Source organism: Engraulis encrasicolus, chromosome 20 (genome assembly GCF_034702125.1).
Source record: "Engraulis encrasicolus isolate BLACKSEA-1 chromosome 20, IST_EnEncr_1.0, whole genome shotgun sequence".
NCBI classification, from domain to species: Eukaryota; Metazoa; Chordata; class Actinopteri; order Clupeiformes; family Engraulidae; genus Engraulis; species Engraulis encrasicolus.
Window position 1 is genome coordinate 29048709 of NC_085876.1, and position 25870 is coordinate 29074578.

General features: G+C 44.5%; 1 protein-coding gene across 3 annotated transcripts; it reads left to right on the forward strand.

The window, feature by feature from the left end:
• Positions 1-673: 673 nt before the first annotated feature.
• zgc:86598 (STKc_CK2_alpha domain-containing protein) lies at positions 674-25776 on the forward strand. 3 transcript variants are annotated; one of them, XM_063185735.1, is made up of 13 exons: positions 674-790; positions 9785-9927; positions 13891-14002; positions 14361-14462; positions 14636-14686; positions 14805-14864; positions 18331-18414; positions 19003-19113; positions 19822-19923; positions 20797-20897; positions 21465-21613; positions 24162-24251; positions 25147-25776. In XM_063185735.1, the coding sequence occupies exons 2-13, from the start codon at positions 9827-9829 to the stop codon at positions 25263-25265; spliced, it is 1182 nt and encodes a 393-aa protein (XP_063041805.1). In that variant the 5' UTR covers positions 674-790; positions 9785-9826; the 3' UTR covers positions 25266-25776. The 3 variants fall into 3 exon arrangements, with proteins under 3 accessions (XP_063041805.1, XP_063041808.1, XP_063041807.1); XM_063185738.1 differs by having other exon boundaries at positions 24162-24239; XM_063185737.1 differs by lacking the exon at positions 674-790 and adding an exon at positions 9360-9380.
• Positions 25777-25870: the final 94 nt, after the last annotated feature.

Below are 25870 nucleotides of genomic sequence, written 5' to 3' on the forward strand. Positions count from 1 at the left end.
CCCGACCAACCTGGCGGGTCGGGATTCGAACTGGCAACCTTTGGGATACAAGTCTGACGCCCTAAGCTTTTATTCTGAGTTGGTTTTATTTAAAAATGTGTGTATGTTAGAGCTGAATGAACACATTCTTATGCAAAATGAGGGTCCTAGCTTTTAAATGCAACTTAGGCCTATTTAATGTTTTTGGCGGCTGAGATAATTAGGTTTTAATAGGCCGAGGGCAACCCTTCCTTAAAAGGGCTGAGGTATTCAGCAGGCATTTTTTGCAAGTGCCTTAGGCCTATGCAAAAATGTGCCGGCCCTATGATAATATGGGCTTCTCTCAGGTGTGAACTGATAAAACAAATGTGTAGAAAAATGTTGAATGTGTAGGCTACTTTCTGTATTTTTTATTTCTAGGCCTTCAACTTGAACCCCCATATCAATAATTTATGTGCTACTGTTGTTGATGACACATTTTACAGTAGGAGGCTGACTAATAAAAAGCTTGTATAGCCTATTAATGCAAATGTAGTTGTTGGAAGGCCATTATTACGGGAACATTACAGTATAGTCATTATATCCCCCCAAAAATCAACTGCAGTGACCCTTGCTCTGTAGGCCTAATGCATTTTTTACATTATTGCTCCACCCAAGAATAAGTTTTGAAGTTTTTATGCGTGCGCCCCCAAGAGGTATGGAGTCTCCTCGCCCCAAGTACATTCATCTCTTTCATTACAAAACTTGTTTGCCGGAGTCTAGTCTGTGGTCTGCGGGAGCCGCCATATTGTCATCCCTGAAGAAACGAGAGGTAATTCACTGTCTCTTTCAGACTTATAATTGATGTTTCCCCCAGTCTAGTGCGTTATCGTTCGTGTTGTTGGTCCATGAAGCTTTGTTGGTATCATTTCCCAGGCAGTCCGAATTTTCGAACGTCCAAAATGAGTGGGCATCCAGCTAGCGCGCTAACTAGCGAGCTAGCTCAACCATGGTGGCGCTTTAGCAAGCTGTCGGGTTAGCTAGTTCTAGGCGTTGGGTCTTCACTGGGTTTTCTAGATTGTGCTTCTAGCTTCTGGAGAACTCGAGTAGCTCCTATAACAGCCCATGTGAATTAAAACAATTGGTCGTCTTCATATACTAACTCTTTCGATGTGTACTGGGCCGCCTCGACATGTGAACAATTTGTACATTATTCCAGACTTTTTCCGATTTTCATCATCTGAAGATGGCTGCATCCCCCAAAGCCAGATTCTCCAGTCAATCATGTTCTTCACGACCAGAGATAATGTTGCAATTTTCTATTGCCCAATCGGCAATGCTGGCAAATTGGTGGCGGACATATGGGTGTGTTTAGTAGAATGTATTATTTTGAAAATCTCTATATGACTCAATACTTTCTCTCTCGTCGTTGGAAACCTTACTAGAAGTGAACCACAGTAATCTAACATTAACGTTAAATGGCTAATGTTAGCCATCCATTGGCTAGCCTAGCTATGCAAGTTATTCAGTTCACTTGGTTTGGATGGCTAGTCATGTTTCTGACCAAGCTAACTTGGTCGCCTATCTGTGCACTCAGTTGGATAGGTGGGTATCGTCTGCTCAATCGTAGGTGATGTCTGTGTAATTTGATTATATTTTAACGCAACACACACCACCCAGTTAACAAGGGACACATCTGACTTGGTAGCCAATTGGAGCCCCTGCATAGAGCTCTACATGGTGAGCTGGCGCTAGCTGCTGCTACCTCTTCGACACAATGAATGGAAGTGATGGGATAGCCTACTGGTTAGTTGGTTAGATTAATCTAGTGATTGTCTTCCAAGAGTTACAATGACCTCACAAGCTAACAACGTCCACAAATTAAAAAATTGCCACTTGTGGAAAATTGCAAAAATGATTTGTTTTATTGATGTCTCGCCTTTATGATAAAACTGCCCAGCTGCATCACTCATGTCACATTTTGCATAGGCTACATATGATGCAGGTGCACCTGTACACCCCAACCTTTCCGTTGTAAAAACAAACATGGTAGATGTTGGTTCAAGATTGGTTTCAACAGCCATGCAATGTATTTGGCAGTCATAGGTGTTGTCCAAGAAACAGACGATGTTAAAGTATCTTTGGGATGTTTTGACCATAACGAGGGATGTTTGTTGGCCCACTCATCTAACCAGTTAGGTAGTGATAGTTCCCCCGCGTACACGTAAACCAAGTAGCAAGACGATCTAAATATTCGCGCTTAGGTTTCCCCCTCGTTGGGGTGGTTATCTGAACTGCTAGTCTCGACACTGTCTGGTTTAGGAGTGTGTCTGAGACGTGACTTCACTGCTCTGTACACGATTGTTTTACATCAAAAAGCCAGTGACCAAAGTGTGTGTGTGTGTGTGTGTGTGTGTGTGTGTGTGTGTGTGTGTGTGTGTGTGTGTGTGTGTGTGTGTGTGTGTGTGTGGACCGTTCATTCATTCAACTTGTTGTTGTTTTTTGTTGTATCTCATTGTGGTCTTTGTCATTTTGGCGAAGGATGGCTTAAACATCCATCCTTTGCTACCCACTACCCTCATTTGGTTTCTAGGATAGAATGATGCAAATGCATGCATGCATGCATGTATTCTCTCACTAAACAAAATGTAACCTCTTGTGACAGTGATGCACAGTCTGGGCTCTGTGCCTGATGTCCTCATCTCTCGCCAGCTCGTCAGTTCCTTTGATGACTAGCTTCACACCCCACCTCTCCGGCTTCTCCTTCTGATTTGCGACCCCGCTCGCATTAACCAGGGGTGTAGGTTTGCTCGGAAAAAGGTGGGGACATCAATTTGGCAAATCATCCAGGGATGCAGTTTTTTTTTAATATAACATTTTTGTGGAAAATTGGTGGGGACAAATATAAGAATTGCAAAAGTAGTGTGTGGCCATGGTCCCACCGTCCACCTCATGAACTATGACCATGGTGTTGCCTACAGTGTGTGCCAGTTTTGGGTAGGGTGCGCACACGTACACCCACACCCAAAAACACTGAAGTTGAAGGATGCAAGTCTGCACAGTGCCAATAACCTTAAAAAACTATTATTTTAACAAGCACCCTTGTAGATTACCTGCAGTGCTGCTAGTGCCTAGCTAATTTACTCATAACTGTTGTGACCCCATCCCATATCTTGCATCACACCACCATTGCCAGTCTCTGTACACCAGGGGAGGGGAACCTTTTTCATTCGAAGAGCCACTTCAAATTTATCCGAGGGCCGTACTATGAACACAAACCAGGATTTTCCCCTTCACTTTAGGCCTATATTGAAGGCAGCTACCTTTTAAACAAACACTACCCTCTACGTTCCCTGAATATTAGGGCTGGGTTCAAAAGATCGATCTGCGATCCAATATCGATTCACGATTGAAAATTGCGATATCGATTCACAACTTTGTGGATCGATCTTTTGCCGATTGTTATAGGCACCATTTTCTCAACTCATTCATGTAGGCTACATGCACAAATACACACGGCCTGTTGAATAAATAGTGCCTGTCTTTTCTCATCTTTCTCTCTCATACCGAGTTTCCTGCTTGTTTCTTTCATACCAAGGTATGTCATGTTTGTGTGGGCATTAAATGCTGAGAGATTTTGGTTTATATAGCCGGTCTTAGAATTCTAGACATAACTGGCTTAATACAGGAAACCGATATCAAATCGGATCGTGGATCGAATTCGATCGTGACCTTCTGGATTGGAATCGAATCGATCCAGGAAATTTGGATCGATTCCCAGCCCTACTGAATATAGTTAAATTGTATTGCAAACACATTTTCCAAGATTCCTTTACAAAATGTCATATATTTCATGTGAAGCTGCATAACATTAAAATTATCTCGGGGGGCCGGATAAGATGACCGCAAACGGCCCTCGAGACATACAGTTAGGGCCAGAAATATTTGGACAGCAACACAATTATCACCCTTTTCCACCCTGTACCCCACCACATAGGATTTGAAATAAAACAAACAAGCTGTGCATTAACTGTAGCGTGAATGTGAGGGTGTTAACATCCATGTCGCATTAACAGGAATGAAATGGTAACGGTTTTTGAGTGTGTTGCCCACTTTTCAAGGGATCAAAAGTAATTGGACAGTAGGTTTCTCAGCTATTCTCCAGTCAGATGTGTGTTATTCTCAATACAAGGTCTTAGAGTTCATTTGATGTGTTCCATTTGCATTTCCATATATTTTTACGGAATGTCCATGAGATCAAAAGCCCACCTGTCACTATCAGTTCAAGCCATCATAAGGTTGAAAAAAATCTTGACAAACCCATTTGAGAGATGGGGAAACATTGAATATGATTAATTCAAGAGTTCAGAATGTTGGAAAAAAGCAATACCACAGCAACACCAAATTACCTGGCAGACATGGAAGACAAATGCTGTGGATGACAGACAATATTCTGTATCTGGTGAACAAAAATCCATCTCCCAACAGTTTGCCAGATGTAGAACAGTGTCCAGGTGAACGGTGGATACATGTCCAAGGCAACAATCAAGAAAAAGATCAAGAACATTCAGGAACACTTCACCATAGGTAATACAGAGGGTTCACTAAAAGATGTAAATTATTGATTGCATCAGAAACGGCAATACCAGATTTGGCTTTGCCAAACAACGTCTTAAAAAGACTGTATAGATCTAGAGCTGCATCCTATGGACAGAGGAGACAAAAATCATCTTGTACAAGGGTAATGGGAAGAAAGGAGTATAGAAAAGGGAAGGAACTGCTCACGATTCAAAGCATACCACCCAATCAGTGAATCATGGTGGTGGTAGTGTCATTGTGTGGACATGCATATCTGTCAATACTATTTTCCCCTTGTATTTATTGATGATGAGGACTACCGACAAAAGCCACAGGATGAATTCTGAAGATTTGCAGGCTATATTATCATGTCATATTAAACCTAATGGTTCTGAACTCATTGGACAATGCTTCGCAGTGCAGATGGACAATGACCCAAAGCTTCATCTGAAAGACACTAAGCCATTTATACCCCAAAAAAGTGGAATATTATTCAATGGCTGAGTCAGTCACCTCACCTGAGTATGGTTGATCAAGCATTTCACTTGCTGGAGGCAAAACTGAAGGGAAAATACCCTAAGAATAAGCAGGAACTGAAGACTGTTGCAATAAAGAGCTCACCATAGCATCACAAGGGCTAAAACCCAGTGTCTATCGATGTCTATGGATGGCAAATTGCATGCTGTAACTGACTGGAAAGTATTTGCAACCAAATAATTAAAAATTGAAAGTTTGATGTATAAATACTAGACTGTCCAATTACTTTTGGTCCCTTTAAAAATGGGGTGGCACTGATGGAAAATGTCATAATTCCTTCACAGTTCACTCGATTTGGACGCAAACACCCTCATATTAAAGCTGAAAGTCTGCTGTTAATGTACATCTCTATTGTTTCATTTCAAATCCATTGGGATGGTGTACAGCACCAAAAAGATGAAAATTGTTCAGATGTCCAAATATTTATGGCCCTAACTTTAGGTTCCCCACCCCTGCTGTAAATCATCCCCTCTGACCCTTCTGGCAACAGTCTTAGTCCAGTCCAAGCGAGATCATCATCAGTAGTGTGAACTGGGATGCATCTCACTGATTGATTCGTTCCCTCCTCACACAAAGCCTCTAAAGATGGTAAATATGAGGTGTTCTGGAGGTTTTGCATTGTAAGCAATGCTCTGAATTAACACCCGCCAACCGGCCAAATGCTCGTGAAATTTCAGTGTGGCTGGTAGAAAAGACCAACTTAAATAGCCACTTTGACCCATTAGTGAATGCACCTATCTTGCACAGGTGCACTTGTTTTACATGTGTCTGTCCACAAGTGCAGAAAGTACAGGCAATGCTATAAGATGGATTTCTAAAATGAATGGATGATGGAAGGCAGTGAGGCATTTGGGTATTCAGTGGTGATGGGATTTTTTTTGTCAAACGCACTATTCTATTCAAAGATCAATGGCCACTATTCTAATATTCGAAATATTATTCTCCCTGTGTGTTTGTGTGTGTGTGACACGCCTTTCGTGTTGAAAATGAAAGGTGATCCATTCATATTTGCTGAGATATGTAATGAAACGTTGCAATTATAAGAAAGCCTATTGGGAAACTCCAACTCCCATTGTCATTGTGACACAGCACTCCACAGCACACAAGTGAACACTGCACACAACGAAATTGCATTTATGCCTCACCCGTGCAAGGGGGCAGCCCTCAGTGGCGCCCCATGGGGAGCAGTGCGGTGGGACGGTACCATGCTCAGGGTACCTCAGTCATGGAGGAGGATGGGGGAGAGCACTGGTTGATTACTCCCCCCACCAACCTGGCGGGTCGGGAGTCGAACCGGCAACCTCTGGGATGCAAGTCTGACACCCTAACCGCTCACCCATGACTGCCCAATCTTCATAGTACTTTATCTTCATAGTAAGGGAGGCCCATACAGAATTTCTATGGGGTCTGCATTTTTATGATTATGGATTCATTTCAAGACCGAAAATTCGAAAGGATTATTCTAAATTTGAACGTATATTGATTATTCAAATCAAGTCCCATCCCTAGTTGTGCAGTCCTACCAGAGACGATTGATAAGGCAAATGCGGTTCATAAGGAGTTTCTTCCGGAATCCCTGTGACCTAAGGTTCTAAGCTGCAATCCTATTGCAGCCATGCCCCTTTCGGAGACGGAATGGAGTTCAATGGAATGTCACGTCCATTTAAGGGACCCGACTTGATCCCACTTTGTTGCGTTGGTGATGGCGCGTGTGGTATGATTTCGGTTTGGATCTTCTTGATTCTTCTCATGCTAAACTTTCTTGTTCCCATCTTTCCTTCATCACTGCTGTGACTGTGATAACCTAGGCAAGGATGGGTGCTACCAGTGCAGTAGCCTAGTCATCCCATGTCAGCCCCGCCTGTATGTTATCAGTGTACAGTGCTCTACTTTCTATGGAACACACACACATACACACACACACACACACACACACACACACACGCATGCACACAAACAGGGGGCAAAAGAGTGCTTCAATCCACTCCTGCCAAATTCTCAGCATTCTGCCCTCTCCTCTAATGATGGGTAGCCTGGCGATCTGGATCAAGCAAACAAAAGATAATGAGACTGAGGACCCTGTGCAAAAAAGGAAAACCAAAAAAAAACGTGCACACGCATAGAATCTCCACTCTGCTATTCTGAATGTGTCCTTAATTGATGAGCGTTGGGAAGCTGACTAGAGCGGACAGTGGAGTAGAACGAGAAGGAGAGACGCCCATCTATCTATCTCTATCTCTCTCTCTCTCTCTCTCTCTCTCTCTCTCTCTCTCTATCTATCTATCTATCTATCTATCTCTCTCTCTCTCTCTCTCTCTCTCTCTCTCTCTCTCTCTCTCTCTCTCTCTCTCTCTCTCCAATGCTCAGCGTGCAGGGTTCAGAGGGCAGGCAGCCACTGAGTTCAAGCCTTCAATGTATGTCGTGCTGCAGTCTGACTTCTGAATGTAGAGTAAGCTTAATTGGATGTAGCTGACTGTAGTACGGAGATCCCCACTACACACACACACACACACACCACCTCGCACAAAGGCACGCAGGCAGGCCAACTCTGGCCCTGTAAGCTGCAGGTAAGTGAAGCTGCAGCAATGCTGTGCTCTGCTCTGCTGTGCTCTGCAGGGTGGCTTGAAGACCTTGTGACTGGAGCCACAGCATGCGGCCGGTGACGACTAATTAGGAGGCTGGCCTGCATGGGAAGTAGATCAGGAAGGGAAGGAAGGCTGCAGCTCTCTCTCTAGCTCCTGACTTGACTTGCTCTCTGGAATCATGTTAGCCATGGAAGGCAAATTACTCAAGTTTTTTTTCTGTCTGGACCACTGTGTGCGTGTGTGTGTGTGTGTGTGTGTGTGTGTGTGTGTGTGTTTTGTGTCTGACTTGATATTTGCCTCTTATCACATCATGAGCAACTATGGATGAGAAAAAAAGGTTGTGTGCAAACAAGAGTAAGCTTGGTAACCTACATCAGTTAGACTAGATGCCCGGACCAGTCAATATGTGATGTCTGGTCCGTTTCACATTGTGTCATCTGTTGCTGTGACGTGCTGAGTTCACTAGAAAACCTTGAGGACACTGTGTCTGTGGGGCAATGATCGGGAACACCCGTCTGACACTGGGAATGAGCTCAGAAGAATATTAACTTTTTTTCATTACAATACAGTTTCTATCACTCTGTGTCTGTCTACCACGTTTTTTCTGGCACCTGGATTACTGTTTTTGTGGATGTACGCACCCTAACCTCTAATGGCACTTTTTGTGTCATTATATGCTAGGTTAGGGCTAGTGTTGGTTGTATGGAGCACAGTGTTCTTTTTTTGTTATTTGTTGTAACACTTAAATGGGCAAATAAAATGCATTTCTTTGCTGACAGACTAAGCTTAGGGATGGGTTTGGCCTCAATACAGTTTAGCATTGGCAAAATAAAATGAGTGTTTTTTAGAGATGCACCGAAATGAAAATTTGTGGCCGAAACCAAATAATAATCACTTGGCCGCGAAACCGAATACCTGTATTACAGTTCAGTGTTATCAAAAGTTAGATTTTTCACTATTTTTAAATAAGCTTATTGCTGAAATCTACGGAATACAATAAATGTCAAGATATGTTTCTCAAAGAAAAAAATATTTATTTGAAGTCTTCAAATATTCGAGTAGAACTGAAATTAGTTTAATTCATTCCCATTTTCAATTCATTTTTGTATTCGGCCACTCAATTGGCTTTCGGCCGAAAACCGAAAGTGTTTTTTTTTTTTTGCGCTTTCGGCCGAATGTTTTCTGTTGCCGAGTTTTCGGTATTTCCATCTTTTGGATGGAAATAATGGATGTCTGGGACCTACTACCTTGTACCTACCTTCTAGTTTTTGTTGTTGTTTTTTCTTCCTCCTCCCCCCCTTTGCCTTCCCCCTTCACCTCCTCCTGCTTTTTAAGATGTGCATCACACAGCCCGAGTCATGAGACTCAACTCAAGAATCAAAGAAGGAAGTGTTGAAGGCCAGACGCACATTCCTGCCGATTAAAGTCCTCCCAAACAAGTGTGCATCTGAATCCATTTAGTTAAGGCTTCACTTTGTTGTGCGCCATTTATCTGTTTGTGAGAAGTTGGAAAGTTTTTAAAGTTGTAAAAGAGAAAAGCCTCCCCATCCCGACCTAACAAACAGGCAACCGAAGTTAAAGCAGAGAGAAGTTCTTGCCTCTCAAAACCATTCAGAACTAGAAGAGCTTTTTTCTTAGGCATAAAATACTTTCTTATTTCTTATTTCCTTTTATGTTGCTGCCTCCTTTTCTCCAAAAGGAATCTTTCATACAGCTATTAAAGTGAGAGCCCACACTTTTTAGTTTGTGCATGACTTGTGCAACGCTTGCTTTTGTGTGTGAGAGAGAGGGAGAGAGAGAGATGCATAGAGGAGTCTGCATGCAAAGTAGGTCAGTGGATTTCTTGCCCTCAGCAATGTCGACGTAGTATTCGAGCATCCACGGCACGATGACGTGCATGCCTTTAGTAGAAGAAAAATAACTTTCGATTGTAAATCTTATTGTGATATATATTTGGGCAGTATCATTCACAAACAACCACTTTGGGCTTGTGTGTGTGTGTGTGTGGCTTGAAATCATGATCCATTAATTGTCTTGTCTCTCTTATTCCTCATTCTTTTATTTCATCTCTCTATACTTTCTGTCACGCCCCTCTCCTCTCCTCTCCTCTCTTCTCTTCTCTTCAGCCCTGAACACAGTGTTGCCGTACCTCCCGAGCCCTCCTGGCAATGTCTGGTCCAGTCACCAGCCGCTCCCGGGTCTACCCCGATGTCAACACACAGAGGCCCCGCGAATACTGGGACTACGAATCACACGTGGTGGAGTGGGGGTGAGTGATGCATCATGGGTAAATGGCAGGGTTTCCCTGCTGTATGAATGAATGGATGGATGAATGAATTATTGAAATAAGTGGAGTATAGAATAATTTATTAATCCCCAGGGAAATTAAGGTGTCCAGTAGCATACATGCATAAATACAGAGAACACAAGACATTGCACATACAGTACATTAACGTTATAGCACTCTTGCATACATTTAGCCAAAGGTAGATAACACAAACCCATGGACCAACACTCATCGAGCGTAGACCTCCACCAAGCGGTCTTAGATCTGCAACAAATTTGAATACACTTGAGCCAGTGTCTGTGCCAGTGTACTGTAAAAAAAAAAAAAGGCCAACCGATGCATGCATGCATTGGTGAGTTATTTACAAATAAACATACACACCTTGGCAAAGAACCTTAATGTCCTTGGCAGGTATAAGTTAATAATTGGCCTTTTTCACCTTTCCGTTTTTGAAGCGAAGCAAGAAAAATGGCTACTTCGATCAGTAGAGAGCAGTGGGTTGTAGGCAGGGCTAGATATGGCTGCTGCCTAGGGGGCCCCCACCTGTCAGGGGGCTCCTGACCAAGCTACAGCAACCTGTAGCCTAGGGGCCCCAGGCCATCTTAATCCGGACCCGGATGCAAGTTTATATCTGTGCCACCGGATGCTACTTGTACCTGCTTTTAATGGCATTGAATCGGAAGGTGTCTCAAGGCACACGAAAAAGGCTAATTGGATGGATGGATTGATACCTGGATGGATAAATTGGATGAATGTGGAAAGGAAGGCGCTTGATGAATCTGTGGTTGTCACCACAGATGGGCTCAGGATGATGTGCTTTGATGAGTTATCTTGCAAATCAACAAATGCATTTACGCACAACCCCTGGTGGATAGTGGAAGCATAGCCTCCTTGGCGGAGGTAATAATTTAATAGATGGATAAATTAGATGAGTGGAGAGGAAGACGGTTGTCACAAGGGTGGTGGGAGGGCGGATATCCAGATGGGCCCAGAAGGGACATGGATATGACACGATATTATGAGGCAGGAGTGGGGTGTTAGTCTCACACACACACACACACACACACACACACACACACACACACACACACATACACTGCCACTGATGGTTTACATACAACCAATTTTGGGGCCCCTCTCTCCCTGTGCCTGGCAGAAATGACGCCTTTGCTCCCCCCCTTGTCGCCTCTCCTTCGCACGCATACACATCTCAGCCAGGGTTCACACTCCCTGTGGTGGGCTGGGTGGTAAGACCAACAACCGCATAGCAGCCAGATTTTGTTTCCCCCGATTCGGAGGAATAATCAGATCTGTGCCAGAAAGCGTGCGTATCAGACGTCGGCCTGCCGTTAACACTCTAACCTGCTAACATTGGCAGTGAAACGAAAACACCACAGACACGAATTTACAAGCACATTCTCTCTCTCTCTCTCACACACACACACACACACACACACACACACACACACACACACACACACACACACAGGCATAATCTTAAAGATGCACACAAATATAGTAGGTAGGCCCTACACACACACACACACACACACACACACACACACACACACACACACACACACACAATCTTAAAGATGCACACAAATATAGTAGGTAGGCCCACACACACACACAGGCACAGGCACAATCTTAAAGATGCACACAAATATAGTAGGTAGGCCCTACACACACACACACACACACACACACACACTTTTGCGCATGCAAGCACACACACACCTTTAGTAGGTGGAACACACACACACACACACACACACACACACACACACACACACACACACACACACACAGGCACAATCTTAAAGATGCACACAAATATAGTAGGTAGGCCCTACATACACACACACATACACACACACACACGGCAGGCACTAGACTGGAGACCCACCCACCCAGGGGCTTAGTGTCAAGGCTGTGCCCACAACAGGTGGCATAGCTCCAGTGTGACACGTCGGAGCCCAGAGCTGTTAAGGATGAGGCATACGAGGCGAGCGAGTGTGTGTTGGGTTTACATCATTTCCTTTTCTTGTCCGTCCGTCTGGCTGGCTGGCTGGCCTTCCACCTGTTCGCTGCACTTCCAGATCAGCTTAAACCCCACTTCCAATTCCACCTCTCATCATTCAGCTGCAATAATGCCATAATGATGATTACACAGACATACGAGCGATGTTAATTGTTAACAATGATTGTTTTTTTGTCAAGATGTCGTGCAGATTAGAACACACATGTGACCACAGAGGAGAATGAGTGAATGAATGAACTAATGGATTTGTTGATGGGTGGGAATGTAGAGGATGTGTGGGGGTGGAAGAGTGGATGTTGACTTGCAGGCACTGTGGAGTGGAGGCTGCCGTTTTGGTCTCGCAGACAAAAGGGGCATTACATAAAATCAGGTGAACAGTGTTCACTTGTATGGTTAATAGATGTATTTGCTGTCCTGTGGTTTTCTAATGTTAGCCGACAAACTATTTCTGGAAAATGTAGCAATGGACAAAAAGTTGACTAGGTGCAAAAGTGTGTAATATGTCCAAAAGTGGGTCCTGACTGGAAATGTTTGGGAACCCACAGGCGTACGCTCTCACCCTTGTCATGCCCGCTTCATGCCTGCTTGTGGCCTTGCGTTTCACTGACGCCCCACCTACGTGGAGACAACGATAACGCTTCCACGCTGTCAGTCTAGCCACAACAACTTTTTTTGGGGACTATTCTTCATTCATCGTCCCGATTGCAGATGAGAAAATTACATTGGAATTGCCCTTTTGTGAGATATTGAAATACATTTCTGTAATCAGTGATCACAAGGCCACAAGCAGGCCAGGGAGCAAGGGAGGATGGTAGTTAGGATATTAGAACACATTCAGACTGAGATTCACAGTGAGACAAAGGGTGTGTTTGCAATTTAGCAGCGCCGTGTAGGACACATAGGCCTATGCGTGATGTTGCTGAAGCACACTGTTTAGAGATAAGCGCTGCTCAAACCTGAGCACCTAGAGACCAAGGTGGGAACACGGTTAGACCTGGAGCCTGTGAACCGTGATGCCACGGTGGACGTCAGTAGGGTCATCCGGGTAGCAAATGATCACATACAGAAAAGTTCAGAGCCCGGTGTGAATGCGGGTGGTTTGCGGGTAAGCACCTCAGTTGGGAACATGATTGGTACAGGCACAGGCACGGACACAGGCACCGTTCTGGACGGTCTGAAAAACGGTATGAAATGCAGTTGTACAGAGCCACAGTCATAGGGAGAGTGCTGCTGCAGGCATTTGCTCCCATATGCGCCTGTTTTATGGGCTGCCTCTAACCCAGGCCCCTGCTGGAATGCGCTGGCCTCCCCTCTGCAGCACTGGGCATGTCCTGCGCTCACTCCAATGCTTGCAGATCAGGCACTGACGTTTGCACTGGCATTGCTACACTGCTGCAGCTTCCATTGCTATTTGTACTACTACTACTATCCCTACTCCTTTCTCCCTTGCTCTCTTCAATCTCTCTCTCTCTCGCTCTCTCTCTCTCTCTCTCTCTCTCTCTCTCTCTCTCTCTCTCTCTCTCTCTCTCTCTCTCTCTCTCTCTCTCTCTCTCTCTCTCTCTCTCTCTCTCTCTCTCTCTCTCTCTCTCTCTCTCTCCCCCCTCACTCTCTCTTTCCCCTCACTCTAACTTTTATTTTCACTTCAATTATTTTTAAGGCCACCTTCTTTCCAGAACTAGACATTTTTAACCGCAAAACTTGCACTTTGGTCATACTAATAAATATTAGTTTATTATTTTGTGAATATTCATGAAAATATATATTATATTTGGCAGTAGGCAGCACAATTTCAGTGACCTGCATAGTTTTAATACATTTTCTGACCACCGTCCAACACAGTGCACCTTTTTAATGTCTGATCTGACCTGATCCATATATCCTCTCCTCCGTCCCGTCCTCAGGAACCAAGATGACTACCAGTTGGTGCGGAAGCTGGGCCGAGGCAAATACAGCGAGGTGTTTGAGGCCATCAACATCACAAACAACGAGAAGGTGGTCGTGAAAATACTAAAGGTAAATAAAAATGACGGCAATGAATATTAATGCACAATTAATGCATAGTTGCGTGTGGTGGTATGCGATCATAACTTCCGGCCATTTACGTCCTTGTAAGTGCTCAGCTCACAGATCAGAAGTGGAAAGCCTTGTAATGAGGCTTCTTTTACCAAGCAGATGAGATTCCTTATCCATTTTTCTTTTATGAAAAACTGGCATACTTGATGTGAGGCAATATTTTTTTTTTGTCCTTCAAATAAAATGCTAATTAATTTTTTAGTTGTAAGTTATTTCCTTCAACACGGTATGAGGAAATGGATCGATCATCTCTTGTGATTTATTTATTTTTTGTGATTTGTGTCTTTGTCGCACACAGCCAGTAAAGAAGAAGAAAATCAAGCGAGAAATTAAAATTCTTGAAAACCTGCGAGGGGGGCCCAACATCATCACACTTCTAGACATCGTCAAGGACCCTGTGGTGAGTGCACCGCTGGAATCCAAATCCCAGCGCACCCCTGAAGTCCCAATCAGGTCATTTGCTGATGGCTGACTGAAATGTTTGATGTAATCAATTCCTCTCTCTCTCGCTTTCTCTCGCGCGCTCCCTCTCTCTCGCCCTCTCTCTCGCTCTATCTCTCTCTCCCTCTCCAGTCTCGGACGCCAGCTCTGGTTTTTGAACACGTTAACAACACAGACTTCAAGGTGATCTATACCTTCTTGATCCCGTTGTGCATGCATTACTGTAAGTACACCCGTCAAATTCCTACTATAATGTCCTGGAAGTATTTTAAGCCTCTTTCTTTTTCCTTTCTAATTTCAGCAATTGTATCAAACGCTATCAGACTACGACATACGGTTCTACATGTACGAGATATTAAAGGTAAGCGCTCGCTTCAGAATGTGTTCTATTCCTTTTGTGCTGACAGTACTGACAGTGTTGTGTTCATAGACTTCATTTGAATGCAACCTTTCATTGGAAGCTGCTGCGCGTTGATTTCACCGGATGGCTGTGTTTGTATTCCAATATGCCAATAGAAAAATGCATTGTAACCAAGTAAGTTGCTAACTTAGATAGCAACGACACTGTCGAGAAACGCACCCCTGGTTCCCTTCTCTCCATCCTGTGATGGTTGCAGGTTTATATGGTGTACGACGACAAGTGGATGGGAGGTGGAGGGGTGTCAGTCTAGCTCATTGGTAAACCAGGTTATGGTAACCTTGAGGTAGTGGTTAAGTGCTCCAGGGACTGTAATCAATACTCTGAATTATAATAACTTTAAATCGCTTTGAATGAATGAAAGCGTCAGCTAAGTGCAATGTAATGTAATGTGTAGAATAGAGGAGCTTGGAGTCCTCTTTTTCTTACCTAAATGACACCCGTGGGTTGTTTATTAGAAAGTTTACCACTTGGCCCTGCCGTGGCCTAATGGTAGGGCACTGGGTTACTACGCCGGTGACCTGGGTTCGATTCCGGCCCCGAGTCATTTACGGATCCTTCCCTGTCTCTCTCTCCCCACTCATTTCCTGTCTCTCCTCCACTGTCCTGTCAAAAATAAAGGCAAAAAAAGAAAGTTTACCACTTCCAGGTTTGTCACTTAACCATGTTGTTGGAATACCCCCCGTATTCCCCTTCTCTGCATCCTGTGATGGTGGCAGGTTTTGAAGCTGTACTAACCAGTGCAGGGCCCCTGTGAGGCGAGTCCTGACCCGGCTAGCCCTTTCTCCATATGCGGGAGCCATGTGTTTAAGTCATGAGGATTTATTTATGGATTGGGGGGCCCTGCTCGGACGGACGTCTATGCTACGTCAGCCTTCCCCAGACGACCCCCCCACAGAACCACCCCCACCCCATGCACGCATACGCATACACACTTTTTAAATCACTCTCTTCTCACTGCCCTTCCTAGGTCTTATGCTGCCTTCATTATCTGGGCAATCCGGAGAATACCGACCTTAAACACAGGGGGGAAGGGGTGGGTGACACAGTGGCATCTCAGGGTTTTTTGACGTTGATTTTGTGCCGAGCAGCAAAGCCCTGCTGTATGTGCTTCTGCTGTAACAGCAAGGTTCAAGATTTAACTTCAGATCATTCTTTGGAGGTGCATCCACTGTTGTATGATTATTTTATACATTATAGTCACAATGTAGTTCAAAATCAAAGACTCGTACCTGCAAAAATGTCCCTGGGTTCTTAATTTCACTGAATGTAGCCCTATGTTGGTAGCAATAAGCAATAATAACAGCACAAAGCGGCTTGTGGCACCATCATTGGTTCTGGCGCACTGTTTCAAGGTAGTGGCACGACCGCGTGTCCAGCCAGAAATCAGAGTTTTCGTCAGTAGTTTTGTCAGCCCCAGGATTTTTTTATATGCACTGAAGGCAGCATTACCGGTAGTCCCCTTACGAGATTGTGGGGCTGTCCGCAAATAATAGAATAATGGTTGATTGACCAAAAAGAATACTGGTCGAACGAATTCCATTGGTCGCAGGGGGGTAAAGAAGACTTCAGTGCAGTCTTGCAGTAGCTTTGCCCACTTCTATGTCTATGAAGCTTCCTTTAGTCGAAGTAAATGACGGCCATTGGTCGACCAACAAAATCCTTGGGGAAGGACAGCCCTACGAGATTGAAAGACCTCAGCTGCTCTTTGTTTTTGAAGTGTCTGAAATTGGCAACACTGGTCATCATCATATATATAGACCAAACTATATATAGGGAATGACACCAACCCCCCTACATGGGTGCACGTGCATATTTCACATGCACAAACGCGTACACACACACACACACTTGTTTTATTCCTAGCGGTCCTGCTGTCGATCAGGAAGAAAATGTGTCAAGAGCTCTAGATCATGTGACTTGTCACCGCATCATCATAACAAACACGCACACAGTCCTCTAAGCCAGTGTTTCTCAAACCTTTTCAGACCGAGGACCACTTTGTCCCCCACAAAAATGATCAGGGACCACCTGTCAACTGAATTGGCAGTTGATGGGTGCTAATTTGACACTGTTAATTTTGATGCAGATCACTTACTTTTTATTCACATTATAAGCCTGTCTTATTGTGTTGAAAACATGAAAATGTTACAAATATAGCCTACTGCTAGCTTATCTAGGAAAAGTAGAAATCCCCTCGCGGCCCACCTGAGCTCTGTCACGAACCACTAGTGGTCCCCGGACCACACTTTGAGAATCACTGCTCTAAGCCTATTTCTCTTCAGGCCTTACTCCCAGTGCTCCACAGAGGTTTTTTTTGCCCCAGCCTTCTTCTCATTGACAGGGACACGTGCCAATCTCTGCCATCTTCTCCCGTGATAGGCCGGCTCTGCGATCATGTCGTCTTTGAGGGGTGGGGTTTAGAGCTGTGGCCTCTGTCGGACTCAGGTGTGCTAAGCTGGATCATTGAAAGCCGACTGACCGCGCAAAGAGCATCTGCCACGGCAAAGCCAACTCCTTCATCTTCAATCAATGAAGCGGGAAAGCACTCCGCTTAGAGGGAGAGGGAGAGGGAATTGTGTGCGTGTGCGCGTGCGTGTGTGTGTGTGTGTGTGTGTGTGTGTGTGTGTTGTCTGAGGACAGGGTCAGCAGTGCATTGGGTCAATCCCTCCTCTCGTCTAAACACGACGCCAGCATGCCCTGCCGCTGCACTGTCTGTCACACTCCTCACCTGAATGCAACACAGCCTGGCAACTGTTGCTACGGGTTAGACGTGGAACTCGGATTTGAGCCACGTTGGCAAACGGATGCCTGTCTAGTCACACGGTTCGGAATTTGACGGCCCAGAATGCCACTTAATTTGAGGGGTAACTTGAATCTAAAAGGTTGTGGAAACTCCCGTTACTGAGAACATCTAGGACATGGAAAAGCCCAGTAGCCCAGAAAATCGCCCATCCCAAATAACCAGTACTTTTACCTGTCTGTATTTCATTTTCTATTTATTTTCATTCCATTAATCCACTCTTTTCTTTCACTGTCTTTCTCTTTGGTCTATTTTTTTGCCTTCAAATACTGTATTTGGGAAAGTGTGTGTAAAGGTGAACAAGTGCAACCTATAGCCAGGGTGTTGCTCTACTTTTGACAAATAACCTACTGAACCCACTGGAGTTTAAGCGGCATATCAAGAGATGAATGTGCATTTACAAATGGAGAGAAAAAAAGCAGGGCGGTTTAGATTTATGTAATCTGGTTACAGTTTAACAGCTGACATAATTCTGTAATTTGGTTAGTATCCGTACTCACTTGTATGGTTAATAGATATGCTGTATATTATGCTGTCCTTTGGATTTCTAGCAATATTAGTGGACAAAGTATTGATGAAAAATGGATGTAATGTGTGTTGATACAGGCCCTGGACTATTGCCACAGTATGGGCATCATGCACAGAGACGTGAAGCCACACAACGTCATGATCGACCATGAACACAGAAAGGTAACGTCCTGTTCTGTCCTCACTTGGCATCTGTTGGGCTAGCTTAAAGGTACACTGTGTAGTATTTGTACCTCCATCAATGAGGTTATGTTTTCGGACGCTTTGCTTTGTCTGTCTGTTTGCCTGTTTGTCAGCAGGATTACTCAAAAAGTTATGAACGGATTTTGATGAAATGTTGTGAAGTTGTTGGAAAGGGCACAAGGATCGAGTGATTACATTTAGGTGCTGATCCAGATCACGGTTCCGATCCAGAATTTTAAAAAAGATTCTTCACCATTGCGGGATGGGGCGAATTTTGACATTCCAGTTTCTAACTCCACAAAAACAAGGCAGAAAGACTTGAAAAAATAGGGAGTAACATAGTTAAATGTTGTTCTATCAAACAGCTTCCTTGGCGGGGGTCTGCGCACTCTGAGTGCATTTGTAGTTAGTAATTTATTTCCATAATTCATGCTGCCCATTCACAAATGTTACCTTTTTCCTGAATACATACCACCACCAAGTTCTAAGTATGAAAATGCATTTCTTTCCCTCTGTCTTGCTTTATTGCTTTCTTTCTCTCTGTCTTTCTTTCTTTCTTTCTGACAGCTGCGTCTGATAGACTGGGGTCTGGCAGAGTTTTACCATCCGAGCCAGGAGTATAACGTGCGGGTGGCCTCGCGATACTTCAAGGGACCCGAGCTGCTAGTGGACTACCAGGTCCGCAAACACTGAACACTCAAACAAACAAACATCAAAAATTAAAGTTTACCTACAGCACAATTGTTCGACTTTTTGCTCTATTATTCAGAGCGAACAACATGTTTTGCCTCTGTGCGTCATCAGGTTCGCTCAGGCATCGCACAGAAGCGAAACACGTTGTTCTCTCAGCAAAAAGTGAAACAAGTGTGTGTTAAACTTTTTGAAGTATTGAATACTCCAAGCGGTGCATGGATCTTAAAACTTTTGCATTTAAGAGAATGTCTTTACGCACCTTTTTATTTGGCACAGGAGCACTGAATAGATCCAATTTGTTGCAAATCAACCAACCCCAATTAAACATTGAAGCTGCTTTTTCAAATACTTTCCAGACTTCTCTACCACTTGCACTCAAAAATATGAATGTTAACTAACTTGTTAAACCTGCCATCACTTACATTTGAAGAGTTTTGTTGCTAAATGGCTTAAATGCCATTTTTTGCGTTTATTATTGGAAATGACTTCAGACATCCTTTCATCTGTGAGTGAATTCTTGCCCTTCAAGTATTTTGAGAACCCTGTTACAAGCATGTAAATTTCCCAAAATGTTCCAAAATGGATACAAGTCATTTTGCAATTAAGCTCCTTGTTTATTTTTCGATTGCTTTTGGATTATCTCTCAAAACTCATTGGGTCTTTTATGTTGTGTTGTCTGTTGTGCGGGTGCAGATGTACGACTACAGTTTAGACATGTGGAGTCTTGGCTGCATGCTGGCCAGTATGATCTTCAGGAAAGAGCCCTTCTTCCACGGACACGACAACTACGACCAGGTACGCCCCATGCTACAATCACACTTAGCAGTCACACTCATTTACTTACACTCTTTCTTTCTCTTGCTCTCTTTATTTCTTTCCTTCTTTCTTTCGTTCTTTCTTCACTCACTCTTTTCTTTGCTCTTCTTCTTCTTTCTTTTTCTTGCTCTTTCTTTTTTTGCTCTTTCTTTCTTGCTTTCTCACGCCTCTCTTTTTTTCTTTCTCTCTCTTGTGCCCACACACACACACACAGAACCTTACCACCTTGTAGGGTTTTTAAATCATTATTTTACTCTGTTAATAATTTCAGCATTAATGTTGAGACGGGAAATGTTTTTTTGCCTTCCTTTCCCTGTAAGTCACTTTGACTATGGGTGCTTTGACCAACCGCCTCTCACCAATGCAACAAAGTGCTAACAGGTCTAAGCCTAATTGACCCTGACTTCCCATATAACTCCATTCAGTCTCCTAAAGGGGGCATGGCTGCCTTAGGATTGCAGCTTAGAACCTTACGTCACGTGGATTCCGGAAGGATCTCCATATGAACCGTGTCTGCCTTATCAATAGTCTCTGCTACTGCCATAGATGCTTTGACTGTGGCCACCAAGTGGTGTGTCCTGAGCACTACAGGTAGAGGGCAGCGAGCGCCTTCACCTTTACTGCCACCTGCTGTCTAAGAATCAACTCATCCTTTTTTTTCCCCTCTCCCTTGTCTTTTCCTCATCCTCCCTCTTTCCTCCGTCTTTTCCTTATCCATTGGTTGTAAATTTCTCTCCTTTTTTCCTCATCCTCTGTCTCTTTTTTTTTTTTACTCTTTTCTTCATCCTGTGTGTGTCTCTCCTCTTTTCCTCATCCCGTGTATGTGTGTGTGTATCTCTTTCTCTCCTCTAGCTTGTACGAATCGCTAAAGTCCTGGGCACGGAAGACCTCTACGACTACATTGACAAGTACAACATTGAGCTAGATCCCCGGTTTAATGACATCTTGGGCAGGTGAGGCCATCTCCCTATTTTTGTGGTAGAACTAAAAGAGTGTGCGTGCGTGTGCGCGCGTTTGTGCTTAGATTTACGTTAACTGGACATACAGAGTGCGATATGTTTGATTGGATTTTTTTTTTGGACCAGAGTAACCAACTATGCTCAGTGCAGACTTGAATCTCTACATTACTGCTAACCCTAGCGATTGAGGACTGTCATCTATTTTACAGTAATTCCCTGCTCTCTGAAGTCACTGTCTTGAAGCTTTGCTCATGCAAGGTGCTTGCTGACTTATCAGACCAAGGCAACAACTTCATTCAAGGATCTTTGTAATCCGAGATGTTGGAATGTTGTTTTGAACTATGTCGAAAATGTAGTTATGCTGCTGACACGTGCGTGCGTGCGTGCGTGCGTGCGTATGTGTAACCTGCGACTGTGTGTGTGTGTGTGTGTGTGTGTGTGTGTGTGTGTGTGTGTGTGTGTGTGTGTGTGTGTGTGTGTGTGTGTGTGTGTGTGTGTGTGTGTGTGTGTGTGTGTGTGTGTGTGTGTGTGTGTGTATGCTCTCGTGTTTCTCTCCCTCAGACATTCTCGGAAGAGGTGGGAGCGCTTTGTGCACAGTGAGAACCAGCACCTGGTGAGCACGGAGGCACTGGACTTCCTGGACAAGCTCCTGCGCTACGACCACCAGGCCCGCCTCACGGCCCGGGAAGCCATGGAGCACCCCTACTTCTGTAAGACACAAGTACAGAACACAGTGGTAGCATAGTGCACCCCTGCTATGTCTAATTCACCCCCGCCAGAGGCCATGGAGCACCCCTACTTCTGTAAGACACAAGTACCAGAGAGAGTAGAGAAGAGAGAGGTTCCATTGGCCCATTGTTTCCGGGTTCTATTATTGCAAGGGGGAGGGGGGAAATCCCCCTTTAGGCAGACCTAGGCAGACCTAAGGACTGTTCTATTCAATGCTATGAGTATTATGACACGCCCCTTTAGGCAGACCGGAACCTGGTCATGTTAGGTGCCCATAGCAACCTATTACATTGGCATATCTCTATACTTAAAGAATCTCTGCAAGTACAGAGCACAGTGGTAGCATAGTGCACCCCTGCTTTTGTAACTTAATTCACCGCTGCCCAGAGGCCATAGGGCACCCATACTTGTATTGTACCCCTCATACCCCCATTCCCAGAGTCATGTTACCCCCACACCACACACACACGCGGGCACACACATACAAACAGGCACAGGGGGCGCTGTGGCGCAGTGCGCTGAGCCCCTCACATTTGGGCTTACAGTACATGCCCACGTGGACCCCGGTTCAAGTCCGGGCGGGGTCATTTCCCAGCCCTACCCCATCTCTCTCTCTCACAGGTGTTTCCTGTCTCCTCTCTTACTGTCCTGTCATAAAAAAGGCCAACCCCCCCCCCAAAAAAAAAAAAAAACAGGCAAAGAGATGCACTACTGAAACTTGCACTGATGAAGATTAAGATGGTTGAGAGTGGGAGTCGTGTAGCTTGTGAGTGAAGTCTGTTAACTGGCAGGGTTGCCTCAACTCTGTCCTCGTTTTGCATCGTACAGTAGATGTTGCATTGTCGTCCTAGCAGCAGGGTTGCGTCCTCAAAATCTTGTCCCCAAAGCCAAGTCACGAGTCTGCCACAAATTACCCATTCACTGACTGCATTCCCAAACTCAAGGCTCTTTGCGAAAATTGAAAGCTCATTTTTATGCATTACAGTACAAACGTCTGGCTGAGAGCCTGCTGTCCAGGGGCGGAGCTATAGGGAGGCCGAACAGGGCACTTGCCCCAGGGCCCAGGGCCCTCCCGTATTGGTGGTGGGGGCCCTATTGTGAGCTTGGCAAGCTGTATAAGTGGTCCTATAAGTGTCTTGCCCTGGGGCCCTGTGTGCAATTGTTCCGCCACTGCTGCTGTCCTTGGATGGCAGTCGCAGAGATGATGTCCAGGCCACCTTCATGTTAGTTTTGTTGGCTTAACTACAACAATATTTTTGATGTTTCTCAGAAAAGACTGTTTTGCTTTGACCAACATTGAAGTCAAGTTTGTGTCTTTGGGCATGTCATTTGACTTGTCACTTGGTCACCTTTCCTCATTTTGGTCATGTGTCAGAGGATGTCTGATATGTTGTTCCGCTCACAACTGTCCGCCTCCCACAGCTGGTTGCCATGGCGATAAATATTTGTGATGTTGGAATTGCCTACATTAACGTTTTTGTTTGTTTTTCCAGACAAGGCGATGTGTTTTTTCCCCTCTCCTCTTTTGATCGACATTTTTGTCCAGTTTATGTCTTTTGTCATACGGGTCACGTTTTGACTTGAGGTTTTATTCGTTTTGTCATTTGGTCACCTCTTGACTTGTCCTCAGGGGAAGCAAAGGGGTCAGTTGTGTCTGGGGTCAGACAGAGATGGGGCCCAGAAATGGGTCCCCATTTCATTGAATGTATTCAGTGGGTGAGGGCGGGGATGTGCTGTACAGTGATAAAAACCATGCAAAAAAAAAAAAAAGGAAAACAAGAGAGAATAGAGAAAAGCAAAAGCATAAAAACAATAGCAACGCAAGGTGTGGGTAAAGAAAATAAAGCACAAGGCAAGGTAGATTGATGATGATGATGATGATGATGATGATTATTATGTCCTCGGCCTGGCCAAATCGGTCCTCAGCCATGCTTGTCATTCAGGCATGTCAGCTCGCATATGTTGTTGCTGCTCAAGCGTACACCTTGCTAGTAGTCAAGGTGATAACATGTTTGTCATGTTGTGAAAATGCCTGCGCTAATGTCCCGTGCCATGTGTGTTTTCTTTTGATTAGTCCAGTTCGTGTCTTTTGACTTGGCATTTGTGTCACTTCCAATATGTGACTGAGTGACATGTGACTCTGGGATTTAAACCCAGAGTGAAACTAAAGAATCACCATTAAATTGTTGTTGTTTGTTTTTTTTTAATTGTGTGTAAATTCTCCAACATCATGTATTTTGTATGGGCGAGAGAAACTTTCAGAGCTGCAGCGTCTGTTTTCTTTCGGTTTTCTTTTTTGAACACGTTCAAAAAGCCACAGATTCTTCAGATGTTATCAGATTATCACAGCTCTCACATAACCTCGCTATCCCACAGGGCCTATCCTACTTGTGGCCTGTTTTCCTGTGGTTGGTCACATGTGTTCTGCTCAGCTGTCTGCAACTGGTAGTCATGGTGATGGATATTTGTGATGTTGTAAATGCCTGTTCTAATGTGCCGTGCTATGCTATGCTGTGTGTCCCCTGCCAGACCCCATAGTGAAAGACCAGGCCAGGATGGGATCCACATCGGGACTGTCAACCGGCTCCACCCCCGTCAGCACCTCCAGTATGATGGCTGGTACAGATTACACATTCTCTCCCTCTCTCTCTCTCCCTCTCTGTCTCTCCCACTCTCTCTCTCCCACTCGCTCTCGCTCTCGCTCTCGCTCTCTCTCTCTCTCTATGTCTTTCTCTCGCTCCCTCTCTCTATGTCTGTCTCTCGCTCTCTCTAGCGCTCTCTCTCTCTCTCTCTCTCTTAAGCTGCTTCCGCACACAACCTGTACCCACTACTCCCAGAGCGACATAGTTGTATAAAGTCGAAGTACTCTTACAGGTGTAATAAAAACACTTGTAGTGTAACACTATCACTAGTGTTGTTCTCACATCTGTAAGGGCATTTCTACTTGTATTTCATACAACTCTGCTAAAAGCGATTATCAGTGAACAAAATGTTTATTTTCCACCAATGTCAGGCCTGATGCAATGCCGCTGGTTCTGGGTTAATTAAAAAAAATATATATATTTTCTAGGCCAGTGGTGATGTGTGGATGTAGCTTCACCCAGTCGCACAATCTCCCATTTACTCACTCACTCTCTCACTCACTCTCTCTCTCAAACACAAACACAAACATGGAATGTCACAATCATGGAATGTGATAAAGCCATAGCGTAATGTGTTAAGTGTATGTAGTTAGAGCATGTTTTTTTTTCCTTCACCAAGTGAGTGAAGATGTAAAGCACTGTAGACCCTGATAATGTCATAATGCCTGATAATTTTATCACTGATAAGGTAACAAAAATTGTCTGATTACATGATCAGATTTGTTTTTGGGGACTTGTTTGGCTATTCTTACATTATCTGTAAAGTATTACATTATCAGGAGTTATTGCATTATCTGGAAAGTATTACAGGAGTTATTCCATTGTGAGGTTCTCCTGGCGCTAACGGTGCTGGTCTGCTTTGTGTCCTGCAGGCATCACGTCCATGTCGTCCTCCCAGCAGCCCCTGGGCAACATGGCCGGCTCCCCGGTCATCTCCGCCCCCAGCGCCATGGCAACACAGGTGCCCGCGGCAACGGGGGCGCAGCCCTGAACCCTGAGCCACGGCCGGCCGCCACCTCCTCCATCACCATCACCACCGACCGCTGTCTCCAAGCTGCTGCCATCACACACACACACACACACACACACACACACACACACACACACACACACACACACACACACACACACACACACACACACTTACCCTTCCTTGACCTTTAACCTCTCCCCCTCCATCCCGCCCCTCTCCCTCTCCCTGGCCACATTTTTATGTCGAGTATACCGAACCAAGAGAAGAGATGAACAGACAAGATTAGGTTTCTTTTTTTCTTTTTTCTTTTTTTTTGTTTGTTTTGTTTTTATTATTTTTTCTTTTTTTTCCATACAATAATTATATATTGAAATTCGGGCGCAAGAAGAAAAAGCAGAAGATATGACGTCGCGTCTGTGTCCGAATTTGAGAAAAGCTGTAGCTGCGTTCTTTGATGATGACCCGTGTCTAGAAATGCAACTACAATGTAGAAAATGAAAAATGGATAATAAAATTTATTTTATATGTCCCTAAAGTCCTGTTCATTTTGTGCTTGTGGGTGGCACTTGGGGTTTTATTTTCCCCGACCGAAGTGTGGTGGCCTAGGGTTTTTTCCACTATCC

Excerpts from the sequence above, each read along its gene's own strand:
- zgc:86598 (XM_063185735.1), top strand. The coding sequence starts at position 9,827 with ATGTCTGGTCCAGTCACCAGCCGCTCCCGGGTCTACCCCGATGTCAAC. Across the intron at positions 14,865-18,330 it reads ACATGTACGAGATATTAAAG|GCCCTGGACTATTGCCACAG; the intron begins GTAAGCGCTCGC and ends GTGTTGATACAG. Across the intron at positions 21,614-24,161 it reads CATGGAGCACCCCTACTTCT|ACCCCATAGTGAAAGACCAG; the intron begins GTAAGACACAAG and ends GTCCCCTGCCAG.